This window comes from Scyliorhinus torazame, chromosome 11, assembly GCF_047496885.1.
Source record: "Scyliorhinus torazame isolate Kashiwa2021f chromosome 11, sScyTor2.1, whole genome shotgun sequence".
NCBI lineage: Eukaryota > Metazoa > Chordata > Chondrichthyes > Carcharhiniformes > Scyliorhinidae > Scyliorhinus > Scyliorhinus torazame.
Window position 1 is genome coordinate 27,981,027 of NC_092717.1, and position 21,370 is coordinate 28,002,396.

Here is a 21,370-nt window from a genome sequence, read left to right on the forward strand (position 1 = left end):
TTTTTTCTATTTTAGTCTTAGCGCAAGCAGTCGGATAGCTCATCTGCTACCAGAAGAGCAGGTATACCTATCTCAACAAAGTGGCACAATCCGGCTGGATTGCTTTACACACTGCCTCATTGTAAAGTGTACAGCTGACATTTTGGTAAGTACCTCTTTTAAAGGTCCAGCAATGAGTTCAGTATTTCAGCACAGGGCAGGTAGCTAGCTCTTGTAGGTTAATTTCAGAGCAACAATGCAATGATGTTCACTCAAGATGTGACCAATTAACTTTGCCAAGAGTTTATTAGGGTTGTATAGGGGTACTTGTATATGAGTATTTTGGGGTACTATATTTTTTGACTGAAATTGTGTTGATTAGGTATCCCTGGATGGTGATGTAAACTGCTTAGTGGACAAAGCTGCTTTCTTGCTTTCACTTCATAATGCGTTCAAGCATGTATCAACAATGCCTGTTCAGACTTTGTAATGTGCTTTAATCTTTTTTTTTAAAAAATATTTTGAAGCTTTTGGATACTTTACTTGGAACACTGGTGAAGGAACTACAGAATAAATATACTCCAGGGCGCCGAGAAGAAGCCATCACCGTCACCATGAGATTTCTGCGCTCGGTAGCAAGAGTATTTGTTATACTTAGTGTAGAAATGGCTTCATCGAAGAAAAAAAAGTAAGAAAATGTTTATGCACAGAAATAGTGACAACCTTTTCATGTATTTTGTAGCTTGAAATTATGCATCTTCAGAATTATCAGATTCTCAAAAAGTTGTCTAGAACTTTTGACTAGTTAAATGTGTTCCAGAAATAAAACATTTTACCGTTATCTTGCTGAACAAAAGCATTTGCTTATTCACCATAGCCTACTTACTGTAAATTTATTGACAATCTACTGTTTTGTTGAGCTAACAATTTTATCTTGGTAGAACCAGAGATGTCCCTTTACTTGGTTGTTCGTTGATGTGAAAGATTTATGTACAGTCAGTCCCATCAAATCTTGTATGTTTTTGAGAAAGTTGAAGCAACTATTTGGATAGTCTTTCCAAAGAGTTTACGGAGGGTTTATGCTACCTAATAAAGTTCTGTTGTTTCAAATTGTTTCCCATTCTTTTGTAGCAATTTTGTACCTCAACCAATTGGCAAATGCAAGCGGGTATTCCAGGCTCTGTTACCCTATGCCGTGGAAGAACTCTGTAATGTAGCTGAATCGCTCATTGTTCCTGTTAGAATGGGCATTGCACGCCCTACAGCTCCCTTTACTTTGGCAAGCACCAGTCTAGATGCTATGCAAGGCAGTGAAGAACTGTTCTCCGTAGAGCCGCTTCCTCCAAGACAGTCCTCTGATCAATCCAGCAGGTAACTTCGCAACTGCCCTTTTTTTTGTTGTTGACTGAACCATTGATTTTTTTCAGCTCAATGATTTCAGCTGGAAGGAGATGAATTTGTGTTCTAGTAATCCATTATCTGTTTCAGTTCTAGCCAGTCACAGTCTTCGTACATCATTCGCAATCCTCAGCAGAGACACATCAGCCAGTCACAACCTGTCCGTGGCCGTGATGAGGAGCAAGATGACATTGTGACAGCAGATGTGGAAGAGGTAAGCCTATTAGTTTACCATAAGAATTCTTACTTGATTTAAAAAACAAATTAAGCCCTGCCAAATGTTTTTTTTTCACAGCCATTTCTATCACCTTTTTATCCAGGCCCATCATGTTGAGTTCAAAGTATACTGAAAAACATTCAAAATTCCCTAAATAGACACTTTAGTTTGTGCCTTGCGCCACCATTCAACACGTTGTGATGTTGACTTCAATTAGACTTGCCTCAATTTATAAGTGTTCTGGAAATTTCTAATCCCATACAGTCTTTGGAGTTGGAGACAATATTAAATAAAGAGTACAATTCTAAAGGGGGTGCAGGAGCAGAGGCAACTGGGTGTCCATGTGCATTAGCCATCGAAGATGGCAGGACCATTTGAGAGTGCAGTTAATAAAGCATACAGTATCGTAGGCTTTATTAATATGGGTATAAGAGTACAAGAGCATGGAGGTTATGTATATTATGTACATTGGCTGAGGCCAAACTATTGCGTCCAGTTCTGGGCACTGCACTTTAGGAAAGGTGCAAAGGCATTGGCGAGTGTACAGAAAAGATTTATGAGAATGACTCCATGATGAGGAATCTCTGTTAAAGATAGAATTAAGCAGTTAGGAAAAGAGAAGGCTGGGAGGAGTTTTAATCGAGGTATTGAAAATCATAAGTAGATAGGGTGAAACTTGAAAGGATTGCAAATGAGCAGACACAAATTTGGAAGTAATTGGCAGAAGAAACAGCACCAAGTGGTTAAGATCAGTACTGCCCGAGAGTCTAGTAGAGGGAGGTTCAGTCAAAGCATTGTTATCTGAAAAGGTGAAATATTCAGGGTTACAGAGGGCAGGAGAATGGTACTCGGTGAACTGCTCATTCGGAGAGCCAGCACAGACGCACAGCTTTCTGCACTGTAACAATTGAGGTAGAGCCATAAAGTTACTTATCTTCCAACTTCATGAGGCCATAATGATATGTGATGAAAGCATTGTACATGGGATTACCCCAAACCTTAAAGAGTCTCAGTGAACATCATTAAAGTTGCGGGTTGCCTGTTCCTTTCTGATTACTCTCTGGGCCTCCCAACACCACAGCTATAAACAACTTTTGTATATTGAGTTACTGTATTTTCAAATTGTAAATTAAATGAGTAATTCATTCCTCATTGGAAATTTTTATTTTTAGTGAAGGTAATGAAAAAAATATTTGGACAGTGAATTATAAACTGTTTTATTTGAGTGCTTCTTGCCCACAATTCCTAACAGTTTCTTGTTGAAGATATTCAAAAATAGCTCATGTCACACATTGCAAAACTATTTGAACGGGGGAATAAAAAGTGAATGTAACAAGGTGAAGCAAACCTCAGTGTTGGAAATGGCATCCCAGGGGTCAGGGGCTGGTTTAGCACAGGGCTAAATAGCTGGCTTTTAAAGCAGACCAAGGCAGGCCAACAGCACAGTTCAATTCCCGTACCAGCCTCCCCGAACAGGCGCCGGAATGTGGCGACTAGGGGCTTTTCACAGTAACTTCACTTGAAGCCTACTTGTGACAATAAGCGATTTTCATTTCATTTCAAGTGAGAAACATATAAATTTTTTGTGTTGATAGCCATGTTAGAGTAGTAAAAACACTTAGATTCTTGTAATAACCCAGATACATAAATTTGATGGATGTGCAGGATTGTTTTAGGGCTGTCTTTTGAAAATGTCTTCATTTTATCTATTTTTCATTCACTGGATGTGAGCCTCGCTGACACATTCGGCATTTATTGCCCATTGTTAATTGCCCTCAAAGGCGGTGGTGAGCTGCCTTTGTGAACCGCTACAGTCTATTATAGAAATATTCACAGTACTGTTAAGAAGGGAGTTCAAGAATTTTGACCTAGCGACAGTGAAGGAATGATTTACTTCCAACTCAGAATGGTGAGTGTCTTTGAGGTGAGCTTGTTGGTGATGGTGTTCTCATGCATCAGTTGCCCTTTGTCATTGTTGGTCGTAGAAGCTGCGGGTTTGGATGGTGCAGTCGAAGGTGTTTTGGTGAGCTGCATTGCTTGTTGTGGATTATCTACATCGCTGCAATTGTGTGTCCTTCATGGAGGGAGCCCATCTTGAAGGTGGCTCAAGTGGGCTGTGCAGTCCTGGATAATGTCGAGCTTCTTGAGTGTTGTTGGAACTGCACTTATCCAGATAAGTGGAGAGCATGCCATCACATCCCTGAGTTGTGACTTGTAGATGGGACAGGGTTTGGGGAGTCAGGAGGTGAATTACTCGGTGCAGAATTCCCTGTCTTTGACCTATTCTTGTAGCTACAGTATTTATATGACTGGTTCAGTTACTGTTCAATGATATGACTCCAACCAGTGGGTCACATGCCGCACTCTGTCAAATGCTGCCTTGATGTTTTTTTCCCCCAAGGGTGTCACTCTCACCTCCTGAAATTGGAGTTACTAATAGCTTATGGTATTATCGTTTTGGCTATTCCGGGGTTTTTATGGTCCATATTAACATTTTGAAAATCTGCCGATTAATTTCATTAGAAAACACCATGTACGTAAACATTCAAAACGGATAGTGCTTCATGTGTATGTTTAACAAATAAACATTACCACCATTCAGTAACCAAGAAGGTCAAAAAGAAATTGGCACACTCTGCTTGCCACTTTACCAAGAAACACGATAAAAACTAAAGTACACATCACACAGTGTGCGAACACAGTTAAAGATCACATGACCAACAACGGTCACTATTACTGATTTTTGTTTACTTTTCAGAAATAGTTTGCCATTTCCAATTAATTAGCTGGTGGTGGCATGTATTGCTGTAGCCAACAGCTTTCATTACAGCAGGTTAAAAGGCTGAAATAAAAACAGGAAATGCTTTCCACAGATGATACCATAACTTAAGCAATTTGTATTTCAGATTTCCAGCATCACTAGTGTTCAGCTTTCTAATCTGGCTGTTGTTTCTGACATGGTAGTGACTACATTTGAAAATTAAATCAGCTGCAAAATGCATTGGGGAAGTAATGAAAACATGAATGCCGATCGTGATGACTTCATGGTTCTTTGACCTAACGACAAACATTTGCATTACCATGATTTTCAGAACTTGTTTTGCACTGTTCTAGGTTGAGGTGGTTGAGGGGGTAGCTGGAGAAGAGGATCATCATGATGAGCAAGAGGAACAGGGTGAAGAAAATACCGAAGCTGAAGGGCAACATGATGAACATGACGATGATGGTATGGAACTTGTGCTTTACGTTCCCTTCATTTATAAATAATCAGTTCTGGTACTGATTATTAGTGTACTATTAATGTCACTTTTTTTCATCAGATACATATTGAGGGTTCCCTCTTCAGAGTATTCCCCAGTTATCCCTGCTGGGAAGTTTGCTTTAGACATTTGTTTGCATGTCTGAGAGAGAATCTTTCCTGTTAATCCAGCATATTTGAATGATTTCTGTTGGCTTTCACGATGAACTACACCAGTGTATGCATTGGGTGGCACAGCAGCACAGTGGTTAGCACTGTTGCTTCACAGTGCCAGGAACCCGGGTTCGATTCCTGGCTTGGGTCAATGTCTGTCCGGAGTCTGCACGGTCTCCCCGTGACTGCATGGGTTTCCTCCGTGTGCTCCGGTTTCCTCCCACAGTCAAAAGATGTGCAGGTTAGGTGGATTGGTCATGATAAATTGCCCCGTAGTGTCCAAACGTTAGGTTGGGTTATGGGGATAGGGTGGAGGTGTGGGTTTAGGTTGGGTGCTCTTTCGGGGGCCGGTGTAGACTCGTTGGGCTGAATGGTCTCCTTCTGCACTGTAAATTCTATGATTCACTCAATGCTGTTGAGGGCCTTTAAAAGAATGATTATTGAAAATCAACTTGGAAAAAGATTGTGTTGTGCTTTTTTCACGATTTGCATTGAGAAATGTTTATTTCGGCTAATTTAGGGAGTGATATGGAACTTGACCTCTTGGCGGCAGCAGAGACTGAAAGTGACAGTGAGAGCAACCATAGCAACCAGGACAATGCCAGCGGACGCAGGAGTGTAGTCACAGCAGCTACTGCAGGGTCTGAAGCAGGTGATTTAATTAGAATTGTGTTTAAATTACTAAAATTCAAAATTTTAAACCGCTTCTGCTTAACGTTAACTTGGTAAGTAAGCCACTTGAAAAAAATGCCGATTGCTAAAAAGCTCTATCTTTTTATTCAAACAGTCTTATTTGTAGGAAGTGCATTTTCTCTGATTCTTTTTAATGGGATAACTTAAAACAGTTTTGTTTGATTTGATTTATTGTCACATGTACCGACGTACAGTGAAAGGTATTGTTCTGCGGCCGAGGGTACGTACATAGTAGACAAAAGAATAATCAACAGAGAACATTGACAAATGGTACATCGACAAACAGTGATTGGTTACAGTGCGGAACAAGGGGCCAAACAAAGCAAATGCATGAGCAAGAGCAGCGTAGGGCGTATTAATTATATAAGAAGAGGAAAATAGTTTTAGTAGGTCAGAACGCTGATAGGAGATGAAAGAAAAGGGACGGGGGGGGAAGAGAGCTTGCAGAAAGTCGCCATTCTCCGGTGCCATCTGTTTTGTAACAATCATTATCATTTACCAAAGCGTATTTAATCTCCATAATGTGGTATCTCTTGAAGCTCTGCAGTATATTGTTCTTTTGCAACTTTCTGAAATTTTAAAGTACCTGTTTCATCTGAATGTTGCAGTTAATTTTTATCAGCCTAAATCTAATTAACAAAAGATGGTTACTTGTCTTTATAAACAAAACGTGGCTGCTTGTCTTTTTAACCTGAGCAATCAATAAATTGTATGATTACCAAGGTGCCAGCAGTGTTCCAGCATTTTTCTCTGAGGATGACTCTCAATCAAATGACTCTAGTGATTCAGACAGTAGCAGCAGCCAGAGTGATGATGAAGAACAGGATACATTTTTGCAGGATGAGCCTTTGGAAAGAACCACCAGCAGTTCTCATGCAAATAGTGCAGCACAGGCGCCACGCTCCATGCAATGGGCTGTACGCAGCACCCAGAACCAAAGGTCAACTAATACCACTCCATCTAGCACCAGCGCTCCTGCAGGTAAGCCCTAACATTTAGAAAACTTTAAACCGGAGGTGGGGTGGGATTTTGCAAGATGGGGTTGACGGGTCCATGTTCGCTATTATTATCCCTCTGAAACTGACCACTATACATCAGTATGCTGGACGTGTACAAATTAGTGCAGGAGTCCTAAAGTTGAAGTTTGCTACTCAGACCTCCAGCACAGGCTACGCTGTGGCCTGTCCCAGAGCTGGCAATCGGTGAGAAATTCGACTCCCTCCACCAGATTGGCTGTTGAAACCCCTTTTAAAAAGTTGCACATTCTTCAATCAGGTGTAACTGGGTTTAAATAAAATTTGATGAACAACAGAATTGGATCTGAAAAATACTTTTAGAATTGTGGAGTTAAGTGATTACTGGGAAATACTTTTCAGAACATGTTAGCTTCTTTCACCCCATGTGAATGTCACAATCTTTAATTTCCTCCTTGTAAAAAAAAAATAAAAATTAATGATTATTTTATAGCTTTAAGTTTCCTGTTTTGTGCCAAAATACTTAAATGAGATAGGCTGTTTGGAGAGCCCAATAACAATTCCAGAGGGCTCAATCCCTAAGATTTTTATTTGTGGCTTAATTTTGAGATCTAATTTGAAATGTCTCTAGGAAGACATTTGGGCTGAATTTTCCTGGCCTTGTGACGTTTTTGGAGTCGAGAGGACAAAGAAAATAGGGATAAACCATGTTGGGACAAACCTTCTGACAACTTCCCGTCTCCAGGGGTAATGTAGGAACAAGGTTTGTAGCCTGTTCCATGAAAGCAAGCAGCCAAAGAAGACCCCACTTGGGGATCAGTTCCTAAAGGCGGTAGCAATTTCCTGCCGTTGAAGTGCGTGCACCTCCCCCTGGCCTGAGTGTGAATCCTAAGCAGCTCTTTGGAGGCAGCCTCCAGGCAGCAGGCTGGGAGTCATCAGCGTCCCCATACCCCTATGAAGGAGCCACCAGGATTAAAGCCACGGTGACGGACAAAAACAATCCTGTGGGGATGTTCCCCCTCCACAACAAAGAAACAGCCACATAGCTGGTAGACCCATTTTATTCTCGGACGCAGACGTCAGCCACAATCACATTTCTGCCTATCTCTCCTGATGGGTCTGCAGTCCGTTTTGTGCTACAGACCCTTCCTGCCTTGGAAAGTCATCAGCTGTCCTCAATGGGATGACCAATGCGATGACAAGTGTGGAAACAGCCAATTAGAAACCTGCCTCCTGAAAGGTTGTGCCACTGGGAACCCTGACGACCTGCTTGGAATCCCCATATGGTCTCAACGTTGGGATCTTGACACCCGCCAGAAAATTCAGCCCATTGCAATTGAAAACTGTTTTATTGTAACTGACTCTAATACTTGTGTGTGTGTGTGTGTAGAGATGTCGGTGTGGGGAAAGACACCTACTTTCAAATGATGTATATATTTCCTTGTAAATATTTTATAAAGAACTGTGATCTTGATCATTTATCTATGTTTCAGGGGGCTCAGCAGGTTTAATTTATATTGATCCTTCCACCTTACGACGCAGTGCTACAATCAGTACCAGTGCAGCTGCCGCAGCTGCAGCTCTGGAAGCGAGCAATTCCAGCAGTTACCTCACATCAGCAAGCAGCCTGGCACGAGCCTATAGTATCGTCATAGGGCAGATCTCTGACCTCATGGGTTTAATCCCAAAGTACAACCACTTGGTGTACTCTCAGATACCAGCTGCCTTAAAAATAACATACCAGGATGCCATGAACTTACAGGTTTGTTCCTTTTAAGTACTAATAAAATAGATGTAAGCGTATGCAGTATTGCTTTTGCCTTTAATAGAATTCCTATAGTGCAGAAAGGGGCCATTTGGTCCATCAAGTCAGTTTTGACCCTCGGAAGGAGCGCCCTGCCTAGGCACACGCCCCATCCCTGTAACCCCACCTACCCATTAGACGCTAAGGGGCAATTTGGCATTGCCAATCCACCTAACCACATCTTTGAACTGTGGGAGGAAACCGGAGCACCCGGAAGAAGCCCACGCAGACACTGGGAGAACATGCAGACTCCACATAGTCACCCAAACCCGGAGTCGAACCTGGGTCTCTGCCACTCGCAGTTAACCACTGTGCCATCGTTTTTAAAACATGGCTTGCCTTCAGATATCCACTGGTAAAGGTCCAGTATTCACCTCTTTCTCCCAATGTACTCAAAACTTTGTTTTTCAGAATTTCCACAATATTACGTTTCTCCTTTGCCTCTGTTCAGCTTGGGAGACTCTTATTTATCCAGATGTAGTCCCTGCAATGTAATCTCAAGGGGTATGTCTTCGCCCTGCCACCACTCATTTCTCACACAACTACTTCCCCACGGCAGTGAATCCATAGACATTGGCTCAATTTTCACACATGCAGACATTGGCGATAGGCAGCTCTACCTCCCCACCACCTCTATCCAGCCTTTGCTACATCTGTTGTCAGATTGCATGTCTGATATCCAGTCTCTGGCGAATTGCAATTTCCTCCAGGTAAGCAATGGGAAGGTTCAACCTTTTTTGCCTCCCAATGAGTCCAGCCACATCCCCAGCCAGACTCAAACTGTACAATAACGTTTGCGAACCCGGTGTCCTATTTGATCCTGAGCTGAGCTTCCGAGTCCATATTCACTCCAACTCAAAGACTTAAGCCTACATAACATCACCTAGCACCACCCGGCCCCAGGCGATCTGAAGATACTGAAGTATGCATCTATGAAATGTCGCCTGCAAACTTGACTGTTTCAATGTGTTGGTTTGCATTTACTAACCTCTGGAAACGTCACCTTTATCTGATATTCTGTTACCTCTATGCTATCATGCACTGGGTCCTATTACCCTGACTCAGATTGTCGTGCATCGCTTTTTAGAAAAAAAAGTAACTTATATATGTGGGGATCACTGGCTAGGCCAGTATTTATTGACCATCCCTAATTGCCCAAGAGAAACACATAGAAATATGCATAGAAAGTAGAAGCAGAGGAGGCCATTTGGCCTTTCAAGCCTGCTCTGCCATTCATTATGATCATGGCTGATCATCAAGTTGAATACCCTGACCCCCCCCAACCCCAACCCCAATATTCCTTGATTCCTTTAGCCTCCAGAATTATATCTAATTCCTTCTTGAAATTACACTACATTTTGGCCTCAACTACTTTCTGTGGTAATTAATTCTACAGGTTCACCACTCTCTGGGTGAAGACATTTCTCCTCGCCTCCGTCCTTAAAAGGACGTCCCTTATCCTATAACCCCTAGTTCTGGACTCCCCCACCAATGGGAACATTCTTTCTGAATTTACCCTGTCTAATCCTGTTGGAATTTTAGAAGTTTCTATTCTATGGGATCCCCTCTCACTCTTCTAAACTCCAATGAAATACAACCTTAGCTGGCTTAGTTTCTCCTCATATGACAGTCCCCCATCCCAGGAATTAGCCTGATAAACCTTTGCTGCACTCCCTCCATAGCAAGAACACCCTTCCTCAGATAAGGGCACCAAAACAGTACACATTACTTCAGATGTGGCCTCACCAATGTCCTATAAAATTGCAGTAGAAAATCCATATACTCAAATCCTCTTGCTATGAAGGCCAACATACCATTTGCCTTCTTTACTGCCTGCCGTACCTACGTGCTTGCTTTCAGCGATTGATGCACGAGGACACCAAGGTCTTGCTGAGTATCCACCTCTCTCAATTTACACCCAGGGGGGATCTTATAGAAACATATAAGATTATGAAGGGGATAGATGCGGGCAGGTTGTTTCCACTGGCGGGTGAAAGCAGAACTAGGGGGCATAGCCTCAAAATAAGGGGAAGTAGATTTAGGACTGAGTTTAGGAGGAACTTCTTCACCCAAAGGGTTGTGAATCTATGGAATTCCTTGCCCAGTGCAGCAGTAGAGGCTCCTTCATTAAATGTTTTTAAGATAAAGATAGATAGTTTTTTGAAGAATAAAGGGATTAAGGGTTATGGTGTTCGGGCTGGAAAGTGGAGCTGAGTCCACAAAAGATCAGCCATGATCTCATTGAATGGTGGAGCAGGCTCGAGGGGCCAGATGGCCTACTCCTCCTAGTTCTTGTGTTCTTGTGTTCATTCAAATAAACTGCCTCGCTATTTTTGCCACCAAAGTGGTTAACCTCACATTTATCCACATTATGTTGTATCTGCCATGCATGTGCCCACTCACTCAGCCTGTTTGAATTCCGCTGAAGCATCTCTGCACCCTCACTGCTCATCCTCCCACTCAACTTTGTATCATCTGCAAATTTGGAGATGATACATTTAGTTCCCTCATCCAAATCATTAATATATAATGTCAACAGTTGGGATCCTCACACAGATCCCTGTGGTACCCCACTAGTCACTGCCTGCCAACCGGAAAAAGACCTAATTATTCCAACTCTTTGCTGCCTGTCTGCTAACCAGCTTTCTATCCATCTCGAGACACTACCCACAATCACATGCACTTTAACTTTACATAGCAATCTGCAATGTGAGACCATGTGACATAGGAACACAATTGGGTCATTAGGCTGTTCTGTCTGCTCTGTCATTTGATCATGGCTGATATGTTTCTCAACCCCATTCTACTACCTTCTCCCTATAACCCCTGATCCCCTTATAAATCCCAAATCTATCTATCACTGTCCTACTAGTGGAAACCTCTCCACATTCATTCTATCTAGGCCCCTCTGTATTCTGCAAGCTTCAATGGGATCCTCTCTTCCCCCCCCCCCCCAAAAAACCTCCAAGTACAGACCCAGAGACCTCAACCGTTCCTCGTATGGCAAGTTCTTCAGTCCGTGGAATGAAAGTCTTCTGAAAGTCAAAACAAACCACATCCACCGGTTCTCCCTGGTCAACCACACTAGTTACATCTTCGAAGAAATCCAGTTGATTTGTCAAGCATGGTTTCCCCTTCTTAAATTCATGCTGACTTTGATGATACCATTGCTTTCCAAATGCTGTGCTATGAAATCCTTGATAATGTACTCTAGCAACTTCCCTACTACCAACGTTAGGCTGTTACTGGTCCATAGTTCCCTGTTTTTGAATAGCGGAGTTATATTAACTACCCTCCAATCTGTAGGAACCATTCCAGAGTCCAAATAATTTTGGAAAATGACCACCAATGGATCTACTATTTTAAGGGCTACTTAAAAACTCTGGATGAAGAAATGAAGACTATCCTGGAGATTAGTCTGCCTTGAATTCCATTAATTTCCCCAAAACCATTTCTTTACTAGTACTAATTTCCTCCGGCTTCTTACTGAAACTTGTGCTCCTCTCAGAACTTTGGTACATTATTCATGTTCCCCTTTGTGAAGACCGAAGCAAAGTACGAATTTAGTTCCTCCGCCATTTCTTTGTTCCCCATTCTGAATTCCCCAGTTTCTGACTGTAGGTGAGTGATGGTGATGGTGAGCTGCCGCCTTGAACCACTGCAGTCCTTGTGGTGTAATTCCACCCACGGTGCTGTTAGGGAGGGAGTTCCAAGATTTTGACCCAGCGACGGTGAAGAACCGGTGATATATTTCCAAGTCGGGCTGGTGTGTGACTTGAAGGGGAACCTCCAGGCAGTGGGGTTCCCAAGTATGCTAACCGTGTCCTTGTAGATGGTAATCATGATGTGGAGATGGATGGTTGTGGATTTGGAAGGAGCTGCCTTTGGAGCTTGGGTTAGTTCCTGCAGTGCATCTCATAGGTGGTACACACGGCTGCCACTATGCATTGACGGATGAGGGAGTGAATGTTTGTGGAAGGGGGAGCAATCGAGTGGGCTGCTTTATCCTGGATGGTGTAAATTGTCTTGTGTGCTGTTGGGGCTGCACTCAGGCAGGTGGAGAGAATTCCATCACACTCCTGACTGTGCCTTGTAGTTGGTGGATGGGCTTTAGGGAGTGAGGAGGTGAGTTACTTGCCGCAGAATTCCTAATCTCTAACCTGCTTTGTAGCCACAGTATTTATATGGCTAGAGCAACAGAGATAACACTCCAGGCCAATGATCTTTCATCATAACTGGAAAATGTTAGAACTATAAATGGGGTTTAAGCCAGTAAGATGAGGGAATGATTAAATGATGAGTTAATGAGTGAGCACTTTGTGGAACACTGCCATTCAATTCACTGGTGTGATCGTCTGGGTGCCTCCCATTTTTAATTCTCTACCCTGCTTCCACCTGTCCTCTGTCTCCTATAGTATTCCAATGAAAATCAAAGAAAATTGACAAAGGAATTGAGTTTGCAATCTCTGCCCCTATTTTGTTTCATTTTTTCTTTCCGTGTTTAGGCCTTGCTCTAATTTATCTGTTTTCACTATAGGGTGGCAACTGTTCATTATTCTGCCATTCGCAATCTCCTCTAAACAATAGTTTGATTCTTAGGTGACAAAGCATTGCTGCCAGTGGCTTACCTTAGGGATTCCATCTCTAAGCCACTCGAGTTCTCTATCTTCCTCTCCTTTTTAAGCTTCTTAAAATTCCAGCTTTTGGTCAAACCCCGGAGTACCGCAAAAGTAAAAGCACAGTCGCCATCGTCCCAAATGACGACGGCTGATTTAACCTGAGGATGAGAAAGCAGAGCCTTCATGAATAATCTCAGCCAGTACGGGAAATGAACCCGGACTGTTGGCCTCAGGGGACCCCCCCTCCCCTCGGAAGGCTCCATGTAAGGATTGGATGGGAATTGCTCAGGAAGCTTAAACTTCCAATGGGCAACTACCCTGCACCTGGAACAATCCGATACTCCGATTTGAATTGGAGACTTTGGACGGTTCTGACTTTCTTAGCAGGATATGTATCCAGGAATGGTTAGCAGGATTAAAACCGTTTGTAACTCCTGGGTAACTCCGGGAGTGCTCTGACTCTCCATCACTACAACCACCCTAACCCCTCATCCACTTACGTACAGTAAACATTTACCTTCTCCTTGGCTTCACAATGTGGCTGGGGGCCATTAATTCTTTTTTAAAATTCATTTACGGGATGTGGGCGTCCCTGGTTAGACCAGCATTTATTTCCCATCCCTAGTTGCCCTTCAGAAGGTGGTGGTGAGTTGTCTTCTTGAACCATTGCAGTCTTTCAGGTGTAGGTACACCCACTGTGCTGTTAGGGAGTTCCAGGATTTTGTCCCAGCGACAGCGAAGGAACGGCGATATATTTCCAAGTCGGGGTGGTGAGTGACTTGGAAGGGGAACCTCCAGATGGTGGGGTTCCCAGGTATCTGCTGCTCTTGTCCTTCTAGATGGTCGTGGGTTTGGAAGGTGCTGACTAACGAATCTTGGTGAGTTACTGTAGATGGTACTCACGGCTGACACTGTCGGTGATGGAGGGTTTGAATGTTTGTGGAAGGATGAGCGATGAAGCGGGGGCGCTGCTTATTCTGGATTGCACCTGATTTACAGCAGCTTCACTTTTCCCTGTTGCCCTTTACTGGAAGGACTTTGGAATTGCTGCACTCTACGTTTCTCACCAGGCCCAGCACAGAAGTCCAGGTGAGAAATATGCAGCTCCAGACTAAATAGGAGTGGAGTGGCAATCCGTGGTGATTGCCACTTGTGACGTTCTGACCTGTTCAAGCCACAAAACTGGATAGAATAATAAATGTAGCTTTTCCTAACATGAACTAATTGCGCTTAAAATGTTCATAGTTAATAATTTGAATGGTATTTATAATAAATAGGAAGAGAGGGAAACCGCCTGGGGAAAAACCATAAATCCCAATGCATCTAGTGTGAGGATTGGTGGTCACAAAGTTTCTCGGGTTTTTTGTTTGTATTTCATTTATCTATACATTGCACTTTTCTTCCACCTTTATTCTCATGAAAACATGTATTTTGGTAATTACAGGCCATGTGTGGGTTGCTGCAACCAGGGCTATCTGCCAATACTTGTAGAGTATTAAAACATTAGATAAATCATTACAAAACATATTTATTCTGTTTATCGTCTGGTAAACTTCAAAGAAAGGTTAGGCCTACTGTGCTGCTGAGTTAGTACAAAAGGTATTTCTTGAGCTTACTGACATGGCGAAATGCAGCAAGAAATGTACTTTGCAAATGCTTAACAGTTTAAGAGTTTTGATACTATTGTGTTCTCGACATGAAGTTTAAATTTAGTCCTGGATGGTACTCATTTTTTTCTTTAATTTATGAGGATTTAATTGACTGGGCTTGCATTCCTTGCTGAACTTCATCCAGCACGCAATTTACAAATTTCTCATTACCTGCCCGCCAATTGTCCAGAATTGAAGTCTCCTCTGTGCACTCAACTTTCTTGTTATCACAACTAACTTATTACTGCAGCTTTCCAAAGTAACTCAATAATGCTGATGGAATGAGCACCAAATCTTCATGTGGTCATGTACAAGTGAAATGGACCCTAACTGCTATTGAGCTCTGAAGGAGCTATTGGTTCTCCTCAATCACTGCCCCCTTACCCCCAAATAGATGGCACTCGTGTGCAGAAGTTGAACTAATTTCATAAATTGCAGACTTACACCTAAGGTAGCTAAATGTTGAGCCCAGAAAGCAGCATTTGAGATTTTGATTCACTTATTTCCGCAGAATTATGTGGAGGAAAAGCTGATGCCAACATGGAACTGGATGGTTAGCATCATGGACTCCACTGAGGCACAGTTACGGTATGGTTCAGCATTATCTTCTGCTGGGGACCCTGGTCATCCGAGCCATCCTTTACATGCTTCCCAAAATTCTGCCAGGCGGGAGAGGTTAACAGCACGTGAAGAAGCCAGTCTGAGAACATTAGAAGGAAGAAGGTGAGCTCTCATTTCATGGAATCTTGCTATTATGTCATAGTAATGTGTTGACATTGAAGTGAGATTGACTACTAAATGCAAAGGGCTGCATGTTTCTTGCCCTTGACCATGCCCTTGGAAATTTTAGAAATCTGCGGATGCCAATTTCCCAGTTAATGTTTCCAGCCGGCTTTAACTAGCAGCTTGCGGTTTTCTGTGGAGCTGCCCAAAGATTGGCATAACTGGAATGGTCGAAGAAAGAGGAAGCCATACTTAATCTTGCATAAACACACCCCCTGCCCCCAAGTTTCTATTCAGATTATTTTCTTCCATAAAATGGGCATGTACTTAAAACACAGCATTATTTCCAGTTCCCCCTCCTTTGTAAAGAGTTTCCTGTTAAAATAAATTACTATTATTTTTTAAATTTTTCCAATGAAGGGGTAATTTAGTATGGCCGATCCACCTAACCTGCATATCTTTGGGGTGTGGGGTTGAGACCCACGCAGACACGGGAGAAAGTGCAACGTCCACACAGTGACCTGGTGCTGTGATGCAGCAGTGCTCACCACTGCAACACTGCTGTTCCCTAAAATAAATTATTTTAAAAATGATTTTGGCCTGCCTTAAATTTTTCAATGCAAGAATAATCAATTTGGGATTACGCTGGTAAAAGTAGATTTGGTACAGTACTGTACATGCCCTTTAATTGATCATTCAAATTTTAACCGAGAAATATGTTACTGTGTTGTGACGGAACCCTGAAATAAATTTGGGTATTTTGGAAAGGGGTGAGGGGAATAATTGGCCTCTGATTACAATGAACGTTGATGTTGTCTTGCTGGAGAACTTGGATCATCACTCATTACCATGCAGTTCAATAGCAAATGTCACCACTAGAATGACTTCACTCGGGGTCAGCCAGCCCTTTCCTTCTCCTGGATTACTTTCAAGAATCATTTTTCCTTTACATGTTAGTGTGTATATAAGGGAGTTGAGTTATATGACTGGGAACATAGGTTAAAGGATGTTGAGCAATGTTGAGAAATCCAAAATGGTGCTAATTAATACCAGATTTAAGATCAGTATGTTTAATCGTTGGGAGGAGTTGACCTGATGGACCACTATGTTCATCTCTTCTATCACATAGAGTACCTCTATGCACTATTTAACGAGGGTGCCATCAAACATTTTGCTTTGTATAATGTATGAAATGTTTTTGTTTTTTTAAATTTAGAGTACCCAATTCATTTTTTCCAATTAAGGGGCAATTTAGTGTGGCCATTCCATCTATCGGCACATCTTTGGGTTGTGGGGGTGAAACCCATGCAGACACAGGGACAATGCAATCTCCACACGGACAGTGAATTAAATGTTTTTAACTGCTGTTAGGTTGGCCCATCTTTTTGCACAATAACAGCTGGCAGCTTTTCGATCTGGAGATCAAATGTAGACATAATTTGAAGCTGGTTAGGCCACAACCGTAGTACTGCGTTCAGTTCTGGTCACCCACATTAGGACGGATGTGATGGCACTGGAAAGGGTGAAGAGGAGCTTTACAGGCTGCTGCCTAGGCTGGAGGGTCTGAACTATAAGGGGAAATTGAATAGGCTGGGGCTGTTTCCTTAGAACAACAAAGGTTGAGAAGGGACCTAATAGAGATATGTAAAATTGAGCAGTATAGATAGGATTGATAGGATGGCACTTTTTTCCATTAGTAGAGGAGGCAATAGCTCGGGGGTGGGGTGCATAGATTTATGGTAAGTGACAGCAGATTTCGAGGAGCTGAGGGGAAACCTTTTCACCGAGGGTGGTAGGTGTCTGGAACTCACTGCCTGAGAGAGTGGCTGAGTCAGAAATTCTCCTAACATTGAAGTCTTTAGATACTCACTTGCACTGCTATACCTTCAGGGCAATGGGCCAAGAGCTGGCAAATGAGATTTATGTAGTCAGGTCTTTGTTGACTGGTGTGGACATAATGGACCAAATGTCTCCTGTCTTGTAAACGTCTATGAATGTTCAAATGCTATCTTTGCACATGGATTGAGAAGAAGTGCATTTAATTTTAGCTGAAGTTATCTCAATTGGCTCTGTTCAGAGTCGGGAAGTATTACTGTAATAAAATTCAATCAGTGACATTTTGAACGCATGAAAATGTTAAAATTCTACAGCACAGTGTTAATATAGTTGATCAAATTAAACCAGATGCAGCTTTTGAAGGCATGCTTGTTTGATCTGATTAGATTTGTTTAACTAAGTTGATGTGGATGAATATTAAATATTGATTTTCATTCTTTGCTTGCCAATTCTTTTGATCTCCACAGACGTGCTACTTTGTTGAATGCTCGTCAAGGAATGATGTCTGCACGTGGTGATTTTCTCAATTATGCCCTTTCTCTGATGCGTTCCCATAATGATGAACATTCCGATGTCCTGCCCGTGTTGGATGTTTGTTCATTAAAGCACGTAGCCTACGTTTTCCAGGCACTTATCTATTGGATTAAAGCGATGAACCAGCAGACAACATTGGATACACCACAACTTGATCGAAAACGGTACTTTACTTTCAGGTTGAGTGTTTTGAGAAAAATTGCCTGTTTATCTCTCACCCTTGATACCCCCAATTGTCCTTGTGCTTATGGTATTCTGATGGCAATATTGGTTTTGACTCAGCAGTTATTAAATCACGTTTGTGTCAGCTGGTTTAAGAAACCAAAAGCCAATCTTTTTATTTAACATTAGGTTTATTTGCAGAGTGCAGCATTACATATGTCTACTTCCTCCCTCACCAACATCCAGTGTCTAATTAGTCTCTTTTTATTTTGAAATTAACAAAATGAACTAATTAGCAAATAGACTAATTAATTAATTGACAACCCCTTAAAGGGATACTATAATAAAAACAAAAGTCCATCTTTTTATATTCTGAAGATACTTAATCAGTTAATATCCTCCTTGTTTATCCTTAACGTTAATACTGTTAACATAACATTAATGGCGGTGATTATAGGAAGAGCAGTATATAAAATGGCAGCATGCAGTGATAATCCTGGTGCTCTTGTCTCTTGATAATGGAGGTCACCGGGTTGAGATTTTTGCAGTATGTCCCATAGATATATTCTTCCGCCACAGTGAGCTGATGGTGGAGCGGGTGAGTACTGGGTCCAGTGAGCTGCTCTGTTGCTACAAAGGAGAGTCCTGCGCTCTCCCGGGATGATATTGAGCTGCTTGTGTTCTTGAGGCTGTAACTGTACAGGAGAGAATTCCATCGCACTTTTGAATTCAGCTTTATGGATGGTGTAGAGTCTTTGAGGGGACAAAGCCACATGCTCACTACTGAGTTCCTGGCCTCTGCCCAGCTCTTGTTAACATTATGGCTGTTACAGTTTAAGCTGCGGCCCTCGAGTTACTGTTGGACAACACTGGTGCTGTCAACAGCAATTCTTTACGGCATGACTGCTATCAATTGAGCCAATCAGACACTGGTAGTTCTTATAATGTATGCCAGGAGGTTTGTGGAGGCCCTTTATTTTCTATTTTGTGGATCGTGCTCATTTACTTGGTTTAGAGATGGATGTTGACATAGATTTTTTGTGTGACTGAGCAATCAACATGGCACTAAAATGAACTGATAAATTTGTAATGATTCCGTCAATAACAGTTAATTACTGGAGAAAAGTGTGTTGGCATATGTTCACAAGTGCTCAAGGGGGTCAAATGGCCTACTTCTAATTTAGAAGTAGGCCATTTAGAAGGATGATGGGGGATCTTATAGAAACATACAAAAATTATGAAGGGAATAGATAGGATAGATGCGGGCAGGTTGTTTCCACTGGCGGGTGAAAGCAGAACTAGGGGGCATAGCCTCAAAATAAGGGGAAATAGATTTGGGACTGAGTTTAGGATGAACTTCTTCACCCAAAGGGTTGTGAATCTATGGAATTCCTTGCCCAGTGAAGCAGTAGAGGCTCCATTAAATGTATCTACAATAAAGATAGATAGTTTTTTGAAGAATAAAGGGATTAAGGGTTATGGTGTTCGGGCCGGAAAGTGGAGCTGAGTCCACAAAAGATCAGCCATGATCTCATTGAATGGTGGAGCAGGCTCGAGGGGCCAGATGGCCTACTCCTGCTCCTAGTTCTTATGTTCTAATTTGGTTGTTTGTATGCTTGTGAGGGAAGCGCTTGACCTATATAGTGTGTCCTTCACATCACAAAGATGCATTCCTTTTGGAAAAATTAGTTTTAAAATTTGGCAACATCCCGTAGCGTGCACTATATGAAGAAGCAGAATTACCTGGTTGCTGCTCAGGCTGGGTATAAAATTGTACAACCATAGATGTTTCACTAATGGTGTTTGAAGTTACGAGATGTGAATTATAGAACTGGCTTAAATGATGCTTGAAAATGTTCAGCTGCTTTATATATTGCTATTTAAACCAGAAACTCAAAAGCTCACGTAAATTGATGAACTGCTTAATATTTGACCTAAATATTTCTGGAATATATTCCGGTATTTTGGTGTTCTCAAACTATAGATAAAATGGACCAAATCATTTTGTTTTTTGAATGACTACATTTTCAGAAAAAAGGCTATGCACTGAAGGAGGTATTTTGGCATAAAATTTAATTGTTCTTGGGTTTATGGTATTCAAAGCAAAAGTGGAAATCTTAGTTCAAATACAGTTTAAAGCAAATGTCACCACCAGAACCATAGTTTTATATTTGAAACTAAGTCTAATGGGCCATTCTTTGCAGGACTCGAGAGTTGTTGGAGCTTGGTCTTGACAATGAGGATTCGGAACATGAAAATGATGATGATACCAATCAAAGTGAGTATGTTTGTGCAAAAAAGAAGCCTGCAAACTGTTAATGGGCTGAAGAAATCCTGTCATTAAATAAAATCCTCATTGCATTTCCGCAGCTGTTGTGGACTTCCGCAATATGTTGCAGAAAGTGGAATCTCTCCACTGTGGCTAAAAGTTGTTCATGCATTATGGAAGAACAGGAAAATGTAGACTTGGTGGGAAAGAAATTGGACTTTATTGCTCCTTGTTTAAAGATACAAAATGGGCATCACAAAGCCAACTTCGGGGACTATCAACATCCTGTGGGCGGGTTACCATTGGCCAGAAATTGAACTGAGTAAGCCATATAAATGAGAACAGTGAATGCTGGAAAGACTCAACGGGTCTGTCAGCATCTGTAAGGAGAGAAAACAGTTAATGTTTCGAGTCCATCTGACTCTTCAGAACTGAGGGAAAATGTGGTAGATATTCAACTAGCTGGGAGATAATACAACATCCTGTAGTAACATTAAGAACACAAGACAGGTGGCCTGGTGTGGATGTTTGGCGGAGGGAGGGGGGGCATTGGTGGAGAGAGGGTTATTGCGTTAAGACTAAATATGTATGGGATTTTCTTTTTAAATAGTGGGTTTAACGTGGTGGCGAAGAGTCAGAGTCTAAAGTTGTTGTACTTAATGTTGAGCCTGGAGGGCTGTAATATGCCTAATCAGAAGAGGAGATACTCCTCCAGCTTGTGTTGGGCTTCACTGGGGAATTGCAGCAGGCCAAGGGCGGACATATGGGTATGAAAGTAAGGTGCTGAGTTAAATGATGAGCACAGGAAGGTTGAGGTCATGCTTGCGAACTGAGCGAAGATGTTCCACAAAGCAGTCACCCAAGTAAGCATTTAATCTCTCCAATGTAGAGGAGATTGCATTGGGAGCAGCGAATATCATAAGACTAAATTGAAGGAAGTGGAAGTGAAATGTTGCTTAACCCATAGCCGTTAAAATACTGAGGGGCGGCACAGTGGCTAGCAGTGCTGCCCACGGCGCTGAGGACCCGGGTTCGAATCCAGGCCCTGGGTCACTGACCATGTGGAGTTTGCACATTCTCCCCATGTCTGCATGGGTTTCG

At 42.1% G+C, this 21,370-nt stretch overlaps 1 protein-coding gene across 8 annotated transcripts in view; it reads left to right on the forward strand.

The window, feature by feature from the left end:
* The window catches only part of ubr5 (ubiquitin protein ligase E3 component n-recognin 5), a 184,708-nt gene that overhangs the window by 136,351 nt on the left and 26,987 nt on the right, over positions 1-21,370 (forward strand). For all 8 annotated transcript variants that reach the window (XM_072467077.1, XM_072467078.1, XM_072467079.1 and 5 more), the window contains 11 exons: positions 16-145; positions 507-667; positions 1,111-1,350; positions 1,468-1,591; positions 4,709-4,820; positions 5,527-5,658; positions 6,423-6,680; positions 8,167-8,435; positions 15,257-15,468; positions 17,772-18,002; positions 20,205-20,278. In XM_072467077.1, the coding sequence (XP_072323178.1) occupies positions 16-145; positions 507-667; positions 1,111-1,350; positions 1,468-1,591; positions 4,709-4,820; positions 5,527-5,658; positions 6,423-6,680; positions 8,167-8,435; positions 15,257-15,468; positions 17,772-18,002; positions 20,205-20,278 (1,943 nt within the window). The remainder of the gene's footprint in view (positions 1-15; positions 146-506; positions 668-1,110; positions 1,351-1,467; positions 1,592-4,708; positions 4,821-5,526; positions 5,659-6,422; positions 6,681-8,166; positions 8,436-15,256; positions 15,469-17,771; positions 18,003-20,204; positions 20,279-21,370) is intronic.